At 33.3% G+C, this 16,624-nt stretch overlaps 1 protein-coding gene across 9 annotated transcripts in view; it reads left to right on the top strand.

The window, feature by feature from the left end:
• Nucleotides 1-16,624, top strand: part of Cep112 (centrosomal protein 112) — a 350,634-nt gene that overhangs the window by 161,235 nt on the left and 172,775 nt on the right. For all 9 annotated transcript variants that reach the window (XR_016538284.1, XM_090349879.1, XM_090349880.1 and 6 more), the window contains one exon: nucleotides 7,987-8,169. Coding sequence is in view for 8 of the 9 variants with exons in the window: in XM_090349879.1 (XP_090206005.1) it covers nucleotides 7,987-8,169 (183 nt within the window). In the remaining variant the exon portion in view is untranslated. The remainder of the gene's footprint in view (nucleotides 1-7,986; nucleotides 8,170-16,624) is intronic.

The raw sequence follows: 16,624 nt of genomic DNA, 5'->3' as shown, positions 1-16,624 counted from the left end.
TCTGGAAATGAAAAAAAATTTCAGTAAGTCAAATGAAAACTCTATTGAAAGTCTTAACTAATAGAACTGACCAAGTAGAAAATACTAAGGTTTGAAAGCAAGCTAGATGAATTAGAACATTGAGACAGTAGTGAAAGGAAAAAACGAAGTATAAGAAGAACATTCAAGAACTTTTGGGACATCATTCAAAGACCCATATTGATGAACCTGTGTCATCATTTTGCGTGAAATATACCAAGCTCAAAAACCAAAATATTGCTGGACATAGGTGGCTCATGTCTGTAATCTGAGCTACTGAGGAGGCTGAATGTGAGGATCGTGGTTCAACACCAGCTCAGCACTAAAATCCATGAGATGCTTATCTCCAATTAACCACCAGAAAACCAGAAATGGTTCTGTGACTTGAGTGGTAGAGCGCTAGCCTTGAGCTGAAGAGCTCAAGGACAGCGCTGAGGCCCAGAGTTCAAGCACTACAATCGACAAATATGAAACAAAGTAGAATATCACACTTTTTTTCACTCATGTTTTCAATATAGGCCTAAGATGATGATCATGATGATCATGATGATCATGATGTTATGGTATGAATTTAAAGTGGGGACTAGGAGAAGGGAATAAAAGACACTGGGAAATGAAGATTGAAATATGGATTATAAAATGTCATATAATGAGTGATTATTGTCCTTAATGTACTATGTTATCTCTCATCTCTTTTGCTGTCCCTTGTTATCTGATATATTTTATATATGCTTAATTGGTTGTTTGGAAAAGGAGAGGGAAGAGGGAAATCAAGTTGTGAGGAGGAAGAAGGGGAGGGAAATGGGAGACATTGTTATCTGATATACTGTATCTATGTTTATTTGGTTGTTTGAAATAGGATAGGGAAGGGAGGAAAACAAGATGAGGGGGAGGAGGTGGGGGGAGGGAAATGGGGACCAAAACATGAGAAAGGGTATCAATGGTTTATAAAGTAATGTGCCTTCTATCTGGTGAATATAATGTAACCCTTTATTAATTACAATAAAAATATATGAAAAAAAGAAATATGGATTATAGATGAATAGAACATAATGAAAATCATAAAATAGTGCTAAAAACAGAGGTAGATAGTAGGGTAATGTTTCTGAATAAATTTAAAGGAAATCCACATAGACAGATGAATGAAAAAAGAGATAAAGAGTTACCTTGTTAAAACTATACTATATGCATCTATGGATCTATCACAATTAGCCATCTTTGTACTATTAATGTATGCTAATTGTTTACAAAAGACCAAACATATGACTCATAGGCATAGAAGGAGATAAGATGCAAGCTGTAGACAAAGCGTATTCCCAAGTCGTGGGAAAGAAGTGGTTATCTCTCGGCACACTGGAAGTTTTCAGGACACCAAACATAACCAGAAAAGAACTTCTCCACATCCTTTTACAGTTACAGAAACTTTAAAAGGCCGAAGTAATGGAATAATATGCTTTCAAGCCCTGAAAAATTACCAAAACAAAATATGCCAGGATAGATTACTATATCTGGCAATGCTATCCATCATAATTGAGAGAGAAATACAAAACTTTCCACAATAAACAAAAACAAAAGAAATTTATCACTAAATTAGTACTGTAGCAGATGCTTAAAGCCATCTGGCACACAGAAGATAAAAACAAATACAACCATGAAAATAGAGGAAGACTAATCTCACTAAATGAATAAAAAAGCAATTTAGGAATAGGAAAGAGACATTACAGAGACAATAAAATGAAAGGACAAATACTTTATTAATTTTTAATTATAATTCTGAAAGTTAGTCATCTTAATTTTCTAATTAATGAACCTAGATTTATTGGATTAAAAACAAAATCCAATTATTTGTTGCCTACAAGAAACATACATCACCAGCAGAAAAAGCATTGGCTTAAAATGAAACTACAGAAAAAGATATTCTAAGGAAATAGAACCAAAAAGCAAACAAGAATATCTATACTTCTATCCAACGAAGACTTTAAACCAAAAAAATGTAAAAAACAATAAGTTCACTTTATATCAATAAAAGAGAACAATCCACTAAGGGAATGTAGTAATTGAAAACATGCAGGAAAAGTTTCATGCACCTAATTTTATAAAAACAACAGTGCTGACTATAAAGAGATAGATGATTCAGACCAAAAAAAAAAAAAATGCAGGGCCGGGAGTTTGGCCTAGTGGTTAAAGTGCTTGCCTAGCATGCATGAAGACCCGGGTTCGATTCCTCGGTACCACATACATAGAAAAAAGTCAGAAGTGGTGCTGAGGCTCAAATGGTAGAGCTCTAGCCTTGAGAAAGTCCAAGGACAGTGCTCAGGCCCTGAGCTCAAGCCCAGGACTGGCAAAAAAAAAAAAGAAAAACAAAATGCAACGAAGAAAAGTTACAATTAAATCACACTATAAATCAAGTATAATTGACTGACATGTGTAGTATTCTACCCAGTATGCACACAGCATAACCAATCTTCTCATCAACCCATAGAACTTTTTCCAAAATCATATTCTCGGATAAAAACATTCTTTTTAAAAATACAAGAAAATTGGGGTCGAGAGTTTGGCCTAGTGGTAGAGTGCTTGCCTCACATGCACGAAGACCTGGGTTCAATTTCTCAGTATCACATACATAGAAAAAAGCCAGAAATGGTTCTGAGACTCTAGCCTTGAGAAAGTCCAAGAACAGTGCTCAGGCCCTGAGCTCAAGCCCAGGACTAGCAAAACAACAACAACAACAACAAAAACCAAACAAACAGAAAATTAAATGTCTTTCATGTTTTTTCAGACCACAGTGGGATCAGGAAATATACAAACACATGAAGATAGATACACATTTGAATGATCAAAAGATAATTGGAAAAATAAAGAGTTTATGGTTGGAGGGAGATTCAAAAATATAAGAACAAATGAAAATGAAAATCACACAGCATACTAGAACCTATGAGAAATAATGAAAGCAGTTCTCAGAAATTTATAGCTAGTGATATTAGAAAATCAAACATCTCAAAAAATTGTTAACAATACATCTCAAGGTCTTGGAAAAGCAAAAAGAGGCCAATCAGTATAAGGAAAGAAACGTTAAAGATCACAGCTAAAATTAATGCAGGGGATCCATTGGAATATTATAAAATCAATGAAACAATTATTTGGTTCTTTGAAAGAATAAAGATGGACAAAACCTTAGCCAAACTAACCAAATGAAAGAGAAAACCAAAATTAATAAAGTAAGAGATGAAATCTAGAGAATCATTAAGCAATATTCTGGAAAACTTAAACTCCAATATGTTAGAAAGTATGGGAGAGATGAATACATTTCTAGAAACAAACCACCTCTCACTCTTGAACCAAGAAGATGCAAATAATTTAGATCAATTGTGAGTAATGAGGTTAAAAAGCTAATTAAAAACACTACCAAAAAAGAAAAACCCAGCACTGGATGTAATCACTGCAATAATTCTACCATGTCTATATAGCAGTAGCATGCTGAAAAAGAAGTAGAAAGTGCCACCCAATTCCCAATGGACTAAAAAAATATATTACCTAGGAGAAACTCAATCAAAGATCTTAGAGATCTGAAAACTAAAGCATTAAAGAAATTGTATGAGATACCAGGAGATGTAAAGCTATCCCTTCATGAATCTTAGAATAAGATTTTTGTTTGTTTGTTTTGGTTGGTCGTGAGACTTGAACTCTGGGCCTGGGTGTTGTCCAGGAGTTCTTCAAATCAAGGCTACCATCCTATCCCATAACCACAGTGCCACTTCTGGTTTTCTGGTGGTTAAAGTCTCGTGGAGTTTGTAGTGCCCAGGCTGACTTTGAACCATGATCCTCGGATCTCAGCCTTCTGAGTAGCTAGGAGTATAGGCATTAGCCACCGAGCCCTGCATAAATATTGTTTAAATGGTCATAATGCAATAAACAAACTCAGTGCTATCCTCAGTTAAATTGCATAGTCATTATTCAAAAAAAAATCTTGAAATTTCTATGAAAGTGTTAAAGACCTTGAAAGGCAAAACTGTAAGAAGACCAATGCTAGATGTATCACAAAACCTGACTTCAAACTGTGCTATAGAATCATAGTAACAAAATAAGCATGTACTGGCACACATATACACACAAAAAGACACAAAGACCAATTGGAATAGAAGAAAACGTCCAGAAGTAAGCCCAAGAATATACCACCATCTTATTCTGTACAATGATTCTCAAAGCATATGTGCAAAAAAGCCTATTTATTCCTGGGAAAATGCATATCCTCATGTAGTAGTACTGAAACTAGATCTCTTTCACCTTGTAAATAACCTTGTAAATTAAGGAGTTTATTACAAGACATAACATTACATGAAACTGCTACAGGTAAACCTTAGGGGAACATTTCAAGGGCAGCCCAAGTACTTTCTGAATAAGATTCCAATGCTTATGAAATAATACATCAATTGATAGATATGATTGTATCAAATTAACAAGTTTTTACATAGCAAAAGAACCAACCAACAGGAAAAAAAAAAGAAAACCTTCAGAATGAGAAAATCTTTACCAGCTATTCATTCTACTCATTCATCTGAGGATAAGGTCTAGAATATGTTGTTTTTATTATTTTTTTGCCAGTCCTGGGCCTTGAACTCAGGGCCTGGGGACTGTCCTTGGGAGCTCCACCACTTGAGCCACAGCACCAATTCTGGCTTTTTTCTACGTATGTGGTACTGAGGAATCAAACCCTGGTCTGTGCATGCTAGGCAAGCAGTCTACCATTAAGCTAAACTGCTGGCCCTAGAATATGTTAGATTTGTTTTTTTGCCAGTCCTTGGGCTTGTACTCAGGGCCTGAGCACTGTCCTTGGGCTTTCTCAAGGCTAGTGCTCTACCACTTGAGCCACAGCACCACTTCTGGCTTTTTCTATGTATGTGGTACCGAGGAATGAGCCTGGGTCTTCACACTTGTTAGGTAAACACTCTACCAGTAGTCCAAACTCGCGGCCCTAGAATATGTTTTAAAAAAATTAAACAACAAAACTAACAAAAATCCAATAAACAAATGAGATATCCATTAAGTACAAATGGACAACATGGAATAGTGCAGGGAATAATGTTCAGGATCTTTAATCATCAAAATAGCTATCCATCAAGAAGAAAAGAACTATGAAATTTTGATGAGGGTCTAGGGAAAAAAATAACACTTTTAATGGAAATGTACAGTAGTTTGGCCATATGGAAATAAGTATGGTGGGTTCTCAAAAAATTGGAGTAGAACTTCCATTTCATCCAGCTGTATCACTTTTGGATATGTGTCCAATGGAATGAATGTCAGCTAACAGTAAAAGTGTCCTTGTATACTCATGTTTATCATTGTACTATTTAAAATAGCCAAATGTCAGATCAACTTAGGTGGATATATAAAATGTGTTATAGATACACATTTATTTTGGGAGAGTTTTCTTCACTCATTAAAAATCACAAAACTGTGTCACTTGAAGAGAAATAAATGGAACTGTAGAAATCAGGTTAATGAAAATAAGCCAATCCCACAAAATGAAGTGTTGCATGTTTTCACTCATTTGTGGAAATGTGGGAAAATAATAGAAAGCAAAAATCCTACTCATGAAAGTAAAATGGAAACTACTAAGGAGGTGAAAGGGAGAGAATTTATGTGAAGGGAAGAGGAGATAGAAGAATAGGAGAAATTATATATACATTGGAAATGTCATGATGAAACATTATGATGTATTATTTCATATATAATAATGATGATGATGAAATATATGCCAAGAACATTTGGGCTTTTCATCTGAACTCTGCCATTTATCTACAGAGGTCCCTAGCAGAGGTCCTGACAGGAAACCTCAGTTGAAATAAGAAAGGGCTATAGTATCCATAAGTTAGCCCAGTGTCCTTGGCCTAAGCAGAGCACCTTCAGCTATCTCATTTACAAAGGATTCACCAATCTGAAATGAATAAATAAATTTGAATAGGAGCAAGGTTAGAGAACCCTTCAAATTACCCAGAAAGGCATTGTAAAGATGCATTATTATTAGATAATAAAATTATGCAGCATCATTAGTAATGATCTCATGTCTAGTACTAGGCATGTGTCTTTTGGGAAGGAAAATTCTGTAATTATTTTGCTGTAATTATAGGTCTTTTGGTTACTTGTAAAATAGTTTACTCTTTGTCAATTTGTGATTAGGTTAATTCTCTCCTTTTTACTTGAGGCCTCAGAAAAATCTCTGGAACTTTCTGTCTCCCTCTTCTCTCAGTGTATGCAAAATGATTTTGACCAAAGTTTAAAATGTATTATAATGATACTTTATAATAAAATAATATATCACTTGGTAGTAGCTACAATATTGTGCCCATAAAGTAAAAATAACCCAACTCAATAATTCATATATTCAAGCTACCAAAAAATACTGTAATACTAGTAAAATTGAAATTTCTTGTGTTGAGGTTAACATTGTAGTGGCTCGAATCATAGAATAAAATACAAATATTTGTTATAATAATCAAAGGACACTTTACTATTTGATAGATCATATATTAGAAGGAATTTCAGTGCTCTTTTTCTGTATAAAATGGAGGAAAACCCTCTAAGTATTAAATAGAGTAGAATACATCTTTGGTAATAGAGGCAAAAATACATATTTTCCATATAGTTTATACATTATTTTTCTGACAAGCGTATATGTTTACAAGTTAGCATACTTTTTTTCTTCTCAAGTAGCATAGTACATTTTTCAGTGGTTTGGTAATTTGTTGGTTATTTTGCACTCTTGAGAAAAATCACACTAAGAAAATACTTTGAAACCTAGTTTCTAAGTCAAGTTTAATTTATATTTTGATCTTTATTTGCAATTAAGGGATGAGAATTTCAAATTAACTTCTGAAATTTTATGCATGTGGCCTGGCTGGAGAAATGAATGCTATAGCTTTAAGATAAGGTAGTCTGATGATGCACTGCACAAAACAAGATCGATTTGGAGCAGGCTCCTACTGTTAGCTTTTTTGAAGATGGATTCTCACGCCGAAAATAACACAACATATTCTAGATAACAGCAGTTTTCCCCTCTGAAATCCACCAAAACTGAAGAAAAATCCAAGTGACTGTTCTTAGCAGCTGTGTGGCCTGGAGTTCACTGGGGAAGCTGGCTTCCTGCAGTCCCCTATTCATCACCTGCTTCAAAGACAGCCTGGCTGGCTATAGTTTGCAGGCCAGGTAGGGTGCCATTGTGCAGTCTGGGAGGATTAGTATCAAAGCTGCGGCATCCAGGCCCTTGGTCTCCGGCTGCCATTCAGTCTAGCAGGGAGAAGCTAAGACTGGCCAAGGTCACAGTCTCCAGTGTGGAGTGGACTGGGAAAGGATCCTGAGAATAGAATGCTTTTTATGAAATCATGGCGCAGGCGTGCAGCACAGCAGGTGCCCTTCTGGAAGACATAACATCTGTTTATATTGGTCTACCGTAGCTGACAACAAGATAATAGAGCTTTGAAATTTATCATTTTATTTTTTAAAGACAACTGTATATACAATAATCCAGATGTGTATTTAGCTCAGAGCTTTCATTTGAAAATCAAAAAGAAAACTGACTGATTTAATTGCTGCTTTTTACATGTATGTATTAAGCAAAAAGCAGTGCATGCTAAGTATTAACCATTTACAACCATTGCTGATCAGTAATACCCGAATTCGTGGGAAGGAAATAACCTAGCATTCAACATAATTTTTTTTTAAGGTTCAGGCGTGTGTCAACAGATTGCAAAAAAATTTCCTGAGTATGTTCAACTGTCTTGAATATTAGGAGATTTAGATAAAAATTCCCCTTTCCCCCCACCAAATGAGGGTATTTCAAGGGTGAGGTAATAATGACGCAAAAATAACATTTTCAACTTATTCAAATTAAAGAAAAATTAAGCTGTACATGAGTTGTCATGACGACAAGGATGTTCTGTTGATGAACTGTCCTCCTCATTGTCCAATCAGATAGTAGAGCTGAAGCTGGAGCATGAACAGGAGAAGACGCACCTATTACAGCAGCATAACGCAGAGAAGGATAGCCTAGTCCGAGACCATGAACGGGAAATTGAAAACCTGGAGAAACAGCTTCGCGCTGCCAATATGGAGCACGAAAAGCAAATTCAAGAGTTCAAGAAGCGAGATGCTCAGGTAATTATCAATAATATTTGATAAAACGGGAATCTATTTTTTAAGTCATCAGCGTTTAGTGTTTTCTTATTCTTGTTGATGCACGCTGTTTGATCATTTGTAAAACTGACATAAAATGTGGGGTTTTTTTTGTTTTCTCCCCACACCCCACTCCCCATTTTGGAGATGAATAAGGCTTTAACTAGAGAAACCACAGGTAGCCAGATTAAAAATCCCATGGCGCGCTATAACTTGTCCCCCCCTCTTTTTTTTTTAATAATCTTGTCTCAGTTCCTTTTATGATCTTTTTTAAAGGTATCTGCCCCTAACCCCTCCCGTCAGCCTTAGAAAATCCCTAAGAATATATCAGTCTCACTCCTTGCTTTTTGTTTTAATCTCTGTTGGTAATCAAGCAGCTTTTTAATATTTGCTTTTCCTTCCCTGTGTTGCTCTTTGTCATGAGACTGTATATTTGATTAAATCACTCAGATAGTAATTGATAAAAATGACTCTAGAGAAGGGCTATTTCCCATCATGTCTGTTGCTTTTTCCTGCATGCACGTACACATGCCTCCTAGCTTCCATCTCTGTAGTCCCTGTTGGAAGCCATTTGGCAGAATAACCCCCAGCTGTGGTAGCATTTGACTCTTCAAACTTATGGATGAAATGTGCACTGTCAGCATGGAAAATTATCTTTATAAATTTCAGATGAAAAAAATCTTATTGAATATGTGTCTTTGTGGTATAAAACATTCTTTAGGGTATGTATAATCAAGGGCCTTTAGTCTATCCTCTTGAGATTGCTGTGAAATTTTATTAAATGAACATTTAAGAGCAATTGACAGCAATAAGAAGATAATTTTCTTTTCTAATAAAATCATACCATATACTTTTCCCCTTGAAATCTCACCATACTAACCACACCACAGATAAGCTTCTTCCCCTATTAATCCTTCCTTCTATAAATAGTATAATTTCCAAATAGCAGAATAAATTTTCTATTGTGCTGTGTTTAAACAATGTTATAATTATGTAGATGTAAAGATAATGCTAATTGAATACTATGTTAATTATTTTAATGAAGAGCGAGAGGCAGTAAAGCAAGAATGGGAGTTATTGGTTATTTTTCATTTGACCTTGGGTTGTCTTTTATTTTTGAAAAATAACTGGTGCAATACAAATATGCTCAGTACAGTCTTGTGTTTGTCATGATATGGGTTTGTAGTATGTTTTCTGGTGGTCTGCTTAAACGATGGTCATTGTAGTGGTGGTCATGGTACCGGAAGAGTCAAGTGGTTCCTGTTAAATCAACATTCATCGTACTTTTGCCATCAACCTCATTAGAGCAATTAAAAATGGTATGCTTTTTTTTTAACTTTCAGCCATAAGATACAGTACAAATACTTTTAAACTCTTAGGTTTTCCTGAAGACATGATGTTAAAGCCTACCATTGTTTGTCCACCATAATGGAAGTGGGATCGGAGGCAGTGTGAGATCTGTTTGCATAATAAAATCAAATAAATGGATTTAATAACACTCATTAAGTTACCTAATTTTCCATTATTTTGATGCTTTTGTGGAAAGCTGCCACCAGTTGAGTCCAAATTTAGAGATCTTTGTGATTTTTGTATATGCCATGTCTACCAGATAGGGTGCGGTTCATCCAATCATAACAAAGGAGAAATTTTAGAATTTTTATGTATAATTAAGACACAGGGAGGATATAATATGTTGTTAATTGGATTTTTTCCCACTGAAATACTAAGTCTGAGGATGATAAGATCTTTGCAAATGCTTAATTTAGGATTTTTCTCTTATTTTTGTGTCTTTCTTAGAACGTTTTTCTAATTGGAATTTTGTCATGGGATTGCCAGTAAGCAATAGAAACAGGCTAAATGCATTCTTGGCCAAAAAGAAAACAATTAGTTGTTTTTAGAGAATATACCTTTTACAAATAAGTTATATTTTACAATCTTTTTGTCTACCACATTGCTAATAATTTGTATTTATCTTGATTATTCGATGTGGCTATTAATTCAAAGTTTTCTTTAGGAAAGCATTAGATTTTCATACTATATCTTTTTATATTTGTGGCCTGAATAACCTAATGTACAACACCTTTTGAATACTGAAATTATTCACAAATTTAAAAAAAAACGAAGTGGATATATGTTTTTCAAAATAGAAGGCTCTTTCAAAAATCATCGAGTTGTTTAATGACAAACACTTGAATTTTAAATATTAGGCTGCATATTTTTAAAAATTTAGTTCCAGAGAGATTTGGTTTTCAGTTAACCTTTGGTTGTTTCACTTTAGAAATGGAGGCCATTTTGTAAAAAGGACTCTGCAATACTTAACCAAAGGGGGCCAATGTAAAATCTAATCTGTAAGCTGTGGCTTTGTTTGCTTCCTCTTTATCACACTCTGAAATGAAGATTGTATTCTAAAAATCTGTTCTTAGCAGCTTCCAGATATATAAGAGAAAGTCATTATTATATAGTTACCTACCTTAAGCTGGATGATTCCAGCTTGAAACTTCCCTGTGGGAAATATGTTTTATAATTATTGAGATTAATTTTATTTTAGAAATATACCTTTTATAGAATAATTATAGTAAGAAGTCTAAAGATAATTAATAATTTTCCTCATTATACTTGGTATTGTTTGCTAATTCTGTATGTATATTGCATGTTCATCACAGTACTTTTTCATTGTCAGGGTATATTATGCTATGATAATTAGCTAAAATGCACATTGATTTTTTTTAATCACTTTCACACATCTATGTTTGGTTCTACCTAAGATCATGTCTAAGAAAAAGTACCTAGACCAGTAGAAATAAACATATGTAGAAATTATTACGCTGTTTTCAAATATTTCTCATTTACCCAGATCCTCTGATTGAACTTATCTTGGAGAATGGTTTAATTGATTTAGCCACATTTTTAATATAAAGAAAATGTATAAATATCTTAGCAAGGTTCTTCTAATATGGCAGCTCTATATGGAATTCTTTACCTTTGTACTGAGATATAATGAAAGAATATCTGTACTTTATCCTACTGAATTAGGAAACAAAAATAGAATGTGGGTTCTTTGATTTCTTAGTTATTTTTTCAATACCTGGAGCCTTTTATAAATTTCTTGGTGTTTGGTGTGTGATTATATTTTTGAGTGATGTGTATGAATACTGTATGACTGTTGCATAATACCTGTGTGATCCACTCAGAGGTGATTCACCATCTTAGTCAGTTATGGGATCCATTGCAATGCAGACAGATCAAGGTATCTTGGATAACCAGAGCTACTGCAAATCACCATCAGATTTCCAAAATTAAATGTAGCATCTTTGGGGGAAATTACCAGTTATATTTAAAAATACATTAAACTTAGTATATGTATGTATACTATGAATATTGCATAACATTAACACCTAAATGCTTCTGTTTCCTGGGAATAAGGATTAAGCATTTGTGCATAGTACAAGAATAGGCCATCTTGATTTTGCTATGTGAATTCACGTTAAAATGTTGTATCTATAAGTTGTACCAGTTACTGATTCCAAAATGTGAAATTTGTTATTTCCTCTATTTAAAAATAAGTTTTTCTAAAAGGACATTTTTAATACAATTTCTTTTTAGTGATATTATGTTATTTTCCATTATATGAATCTCCATTTAGAAATGTGTGTGTGTGTGTGTGTGTGTGTGTATGTGTGTTTGTATGTTGGTGTGTGATTAAGATTACTGTCAGTCTTTGGAGGGTACCCAAAGGGAAAATTCAACAGTGTGTACAGTTTGACCATTGTTGGTACACCTACCTATGCACATTGTGTTGGAGCTTTAGTAGCATTTTCCTATGGAAAACATTTGATTTTAATTTGTTTATATTTTCTAAAGTTCTCAAAACAGCATTTAATAACAAACATATACTTCCAAAATTCCTTTTAGAAGTAAAAATTAGAAACTTAGTTTAGACTAGAAACAATTTAGAATTAATTTTCTAATATTAATTATCAAGTGTATTCTTATTTCCATAGATTTTCTTTTCCTCTGTATTTATGCTATGAAAAACTGTTCATATGTATTAAATCAAATGATAATTTATTACATGAGTAATATATTTTCTACCTGTATTAAAATTGTTCATATAATACCTGAGTAACCAAAATATTATTTCACTATAAATATTTATTTATTAATGTTTTTACTTTGTTTTAAGGCAGTAGTATTTATTTATTAATATTTTTGCTTTATTCTGAAACAGTAATGATTTTTTCTTTGATCATATGAACTATGCAAACTGTATTTCCCCAGCTTAATGATACTATTGCTATAATGCCACCTGCTTCTTGTTCTCTTCTTCTTCTTCTTAGTAACAAACACAATCACACCTGAGTGGATTCTAGTGCTCCAGCTGGGTACATAGTAATAGTGATGTCTATCTCATATACCCAATTATCTGTACTAGAGGGACAGTGGAAGATAAATGTGCTGTGTATTAAGTGGGTTTATCTATAGTATACAAAATTTAACTTCAGGTATTAGAAGGTTGGTGGGAAAAACATTTTACTTTTATTTTGCAAAAATAAATAAGACAGGGCCAGAAGTTTTGCCAAGCACTTGCCTAGCATGCACAAAGACCTGGGTTTGATTCCTTGGTACCACATACATAGAAAAAAGCCAGAACGGTGTTGAAACTCAAGTGGTAGAGCTCTGGCCTTCAAATCAAGTCCAAGGACAATGCCTAGGCCCTGAGCTCAAGCCCAGGATTGGCAAAACAAACAAACAAACAAATAAATAAATAAATAAATAAGTAAAACATTGGGAGGCAGATTTTAGTAAAACCACATGTTAAAGTTTTCTTTTTTTAAAGATATTTTATAGTAGTTTAACTGTTATATTTAAGATAACCCAAATAGAAGTTTTCCTAACTAGGAACGCTTGTGAGGAGAGTCTGTGTTTTTCTAACACAAAATCCTAAGTCATTTAGATTTTTCCAAATGGATATGAAGACATAGATATATATTCAGACACAGATAAACTGATGAGAATATATTATTTTGTTATTATATAATATAATATATCTCCATAGTACTACATATAAAGTTAATAATATATTTATTTATGTATTAGTATAGAAATTAATTCATGTAATACATATTTCTTTTGTAATTAATTAGGATAAAATATAATGGCCAAAAAGGTAAATCATAATTTTTGTAGAATTCCTGCTTTGAATTCTAAAATTCTATAATTATTTTCAGAGAAATATGAACATCTATAATTGAGCTAGTATAAATAATTCAACTGGAAAAAATAAAATTTATATTACAAAAATATAGGCAGATTCCATATCTTTGCGTCCCTCAGTTAATGAGTGGATCAACAAGATGTGGTATTTGTACACAATGGAATTCTATGCTGCTGTCAGAAAGAATGACATCGCCCCATTTGTTAGGAAATGGAAAGACTTAGAAAAAATCATATTAAGTAAGCCAGACTCAAAGGAACTTAGGCTCAAAGGTTTCCCTCATTTGTCATAATCTCAGTAGAAACCTTGGGCTCTCCTAGCAGAGATTTGCAATAGAGCAAAACCTTGATATAAAAGGCCATATAGTATGACGCTGAATTAAAGGATCTCTAGGATATAGAAACATAAGCCATATAATGAATGATTGTTGTTCTTAAGGTACTATGTTATCTCTCATCTCTATTGCTGTCCCTTGGTTATCTCATATTGTTACAGTATCTCACTTTGTTACCTGATATATCGGATATATTTGTATTTGGTTATTTGAAATTGGATAGGGAAGGGGGGAAAACAAGATGAGGGGTAGGGGTGGGGGGGAGGGAAATGGGGACCAAGACATGTGAAAGGGTATCAATGTATGGGAATTAATGCACCATCTATCTGGCAAATATCATGTAACCCTTCTATTAATTACAATAATAAATATATGAAAAAAATATAGACAGAAATAAGAAAAAATTCTCTAAGAATGATCAATTTGTAGAAGTGTATCTGTAGTTCTGTGCACATTTTTTAAATGTGGTAGTTACCATGGAGACCACATTCTGCAGTATGTGGTTCACTTTTAGATAAAGAATACTCCTTTAAAGAGAAACCTTCTGTGTAATAACATATGAACTATTTCCTTTGAATTATCAACTTTGGACCAACTATTAACTGTTGCTTTAAAAATCTTTTGTTCACATTTACTTAATGGATTTCTTTAGAAATATTAACATTTTTTCATACAATAGGTGACTCATATGCTACAGATATCTTAAATACAAAGCAAATATGAGCCTTTTGCATTGTTGAAAATTGGAGATATTGCAAGGAACCAAAAAATCATTCAGTACAGATTGTTCTACCAAATAAGGAGGTTTTAGTCATACTAAGTGTCTTAAGTATCTTAACAATGATATGTGGTTTAAGTAACCTAAAGTGATGACTGTATCCAATTATTTTCAATTTATAGATAGGGAAATGCAGATTTAAGGACATTATCTTGCCCCAAATCACAGAATAAGCAAACAAGGGCTTTAAAGTTTTTAAGTTCTATATTGGCCTCCTTAAAGAAAGATTTTAAGTTTTTTGAAAAGATTTAGACATGCAAAAATGGTATAGGATTGTGTGTGAATCCTTTCCTAGTATGAGAGAGCTACTGCTCTGTTCCTTGTGTTCATATTCTTAGTGCAATCGCAATTTACATTTATCTCTCTGATTTGGCATACTTTTGAGTTCCTGAAAAGTCATAATTTGATAATGCTGTTTTATTTCTATTTTAAATAACAATAGAGTGCTGGCCTTGAGGGGAAAAAACTCAGGAAAGAGCCCAAGCCCTTAATTCAAGCCCCAAGATGGGAATAAAAAAAAAAATCTTTCAGAATTTGTAGAATGGAATGGAAAACTGAATAAGGTTTCTAAATGGATTACTTCTGGTTTTCATATTATTCCTAAAATAAAAGAGTATATCCACCAAAGGAATTCACCAAATATTTTAGTGATAAAATGCTTACTTAGCATGTGCCAGACTTGAGTTGGATCCTGGTGAAAAGCAAAACAAGCAAAAACACTGTATGGCAGTTTTCACCAAGACTGATAAAATATGGCTTGTGAATGGCTTATTATTATATAAACATGCTAATTTCAATATTACCTATGACCCATTCATTTCAATGGAACAGATTTTGAAATTACAAAATTTAATGTTAGCATTTTTTCCTTAAAAAACATCAGAATTAGGATTCTGTTACATGACACTCACTAAAAGTGGGAGTAGAAGAAAAACATGGGAAGGGGTAACAATGTTCAAGAAGTTATACTTTACAATTGTAACTGTAGCCCCGCTATACAACAGCCTGACAATAAAATAAAATTTAAAAAAGAAAAAGAAAAAAAGAAGGCAGTGATGGTTTAAGTTCAAAGGGGATGTTTCCATAGAAACGAAACTAGAAAGTATGTTGATTTTATATTTCTTAAGGTATTGTATTGATGCAGTTTTGGCTTAATTCTTGGGCCATTTTTGTCAAAGTAAAACAATTAAGATAACTGCTTAAAAATAAATATATCAGAACAAAAAATTATTCTACATGCCAAGTGTCCTTTTCATTGACATAGAAAAAGTATGTATAGTTATTTTTAGCATATTGTTCTTACTCCTCCTTTTCACCTCTGCTTCAGTGAAATTACTACGAATGTTGGCAGAAATTATCTTTGAGGAGATATTGGATGAATAGTCCTTATTCCTTGATGCCTTAGAAAAACCATTTTTACTTATCTGGCCCAATCAGCTCTGTAAGAAACATCCCTGATCTCTTCACTTGTATAGTTGAGGTAATTTCTCATGGCAGAGAGGTTGAAGTTAGAGTGCAAGAAATGATTGGCAAAATGATGATATCATCAAGTGTTCAAAGAGCTGCAAATTGAAGCTCATTAAGCTGTCATTTGTGTTCCATTCAGGACTAATTGGAAGCATGCCTAGTTGCATGATAGGAAAGATATTTAACACCTGAGCATTTTTCATAACAAAAATGACAGAAATTGATGTTAGTGAGATCTTAAACTCCTACTTGCCAAGGACAGCAAAGAATTAAATAGAAATAATGGTCTATGTTCAAAGTATGAAGAAACTACTTGGGAATAGTCCTGAAATAGAAACACTTAGATAATAAAAACTGGCCTAACTGAGCCCAAAGTATTAAAATCTGTGAGCTAGATATGTTGAAATAAATGTTATACATTCAGTGACTCTTTCACTAGTTATAATTATTTTAAATTATTTCCTGATGTTTCTAATATTTTGGGGTATTGTGTTGTAAAAGATGAAAACAAAATCAGAAAGAAACATATGCAACTAGATCTCCAAGGTTTGAAAATGTGTGTTATTTTTTCAGTTCATTTGGATTTGTTTGACATAGTATGAAGTCAAGGTATGAAATTATTGACAATATTTGAATGGGTATC

Source organism: Megascapheus bottae, chromosome 17, assembly GCF_031878675.1.
Source record: "Megascapheus bottae isolate mThoBot1 chromosome 17, mThoBot2.hap1, whole genome shotgun sequence".
Taxonomy (NCBI): domain Eukaryota; kingdom Metazoa; phylum Chordata; class Mammalia; order Rodentia; family Geomyidae; genus Megascapheus; species Megascapheus bottae.
The sequence above is the reverse complement of the archived record's forward strand: the minus strand, read 5'-3'. Positions and strand labels throughout refer to the sequence as shown.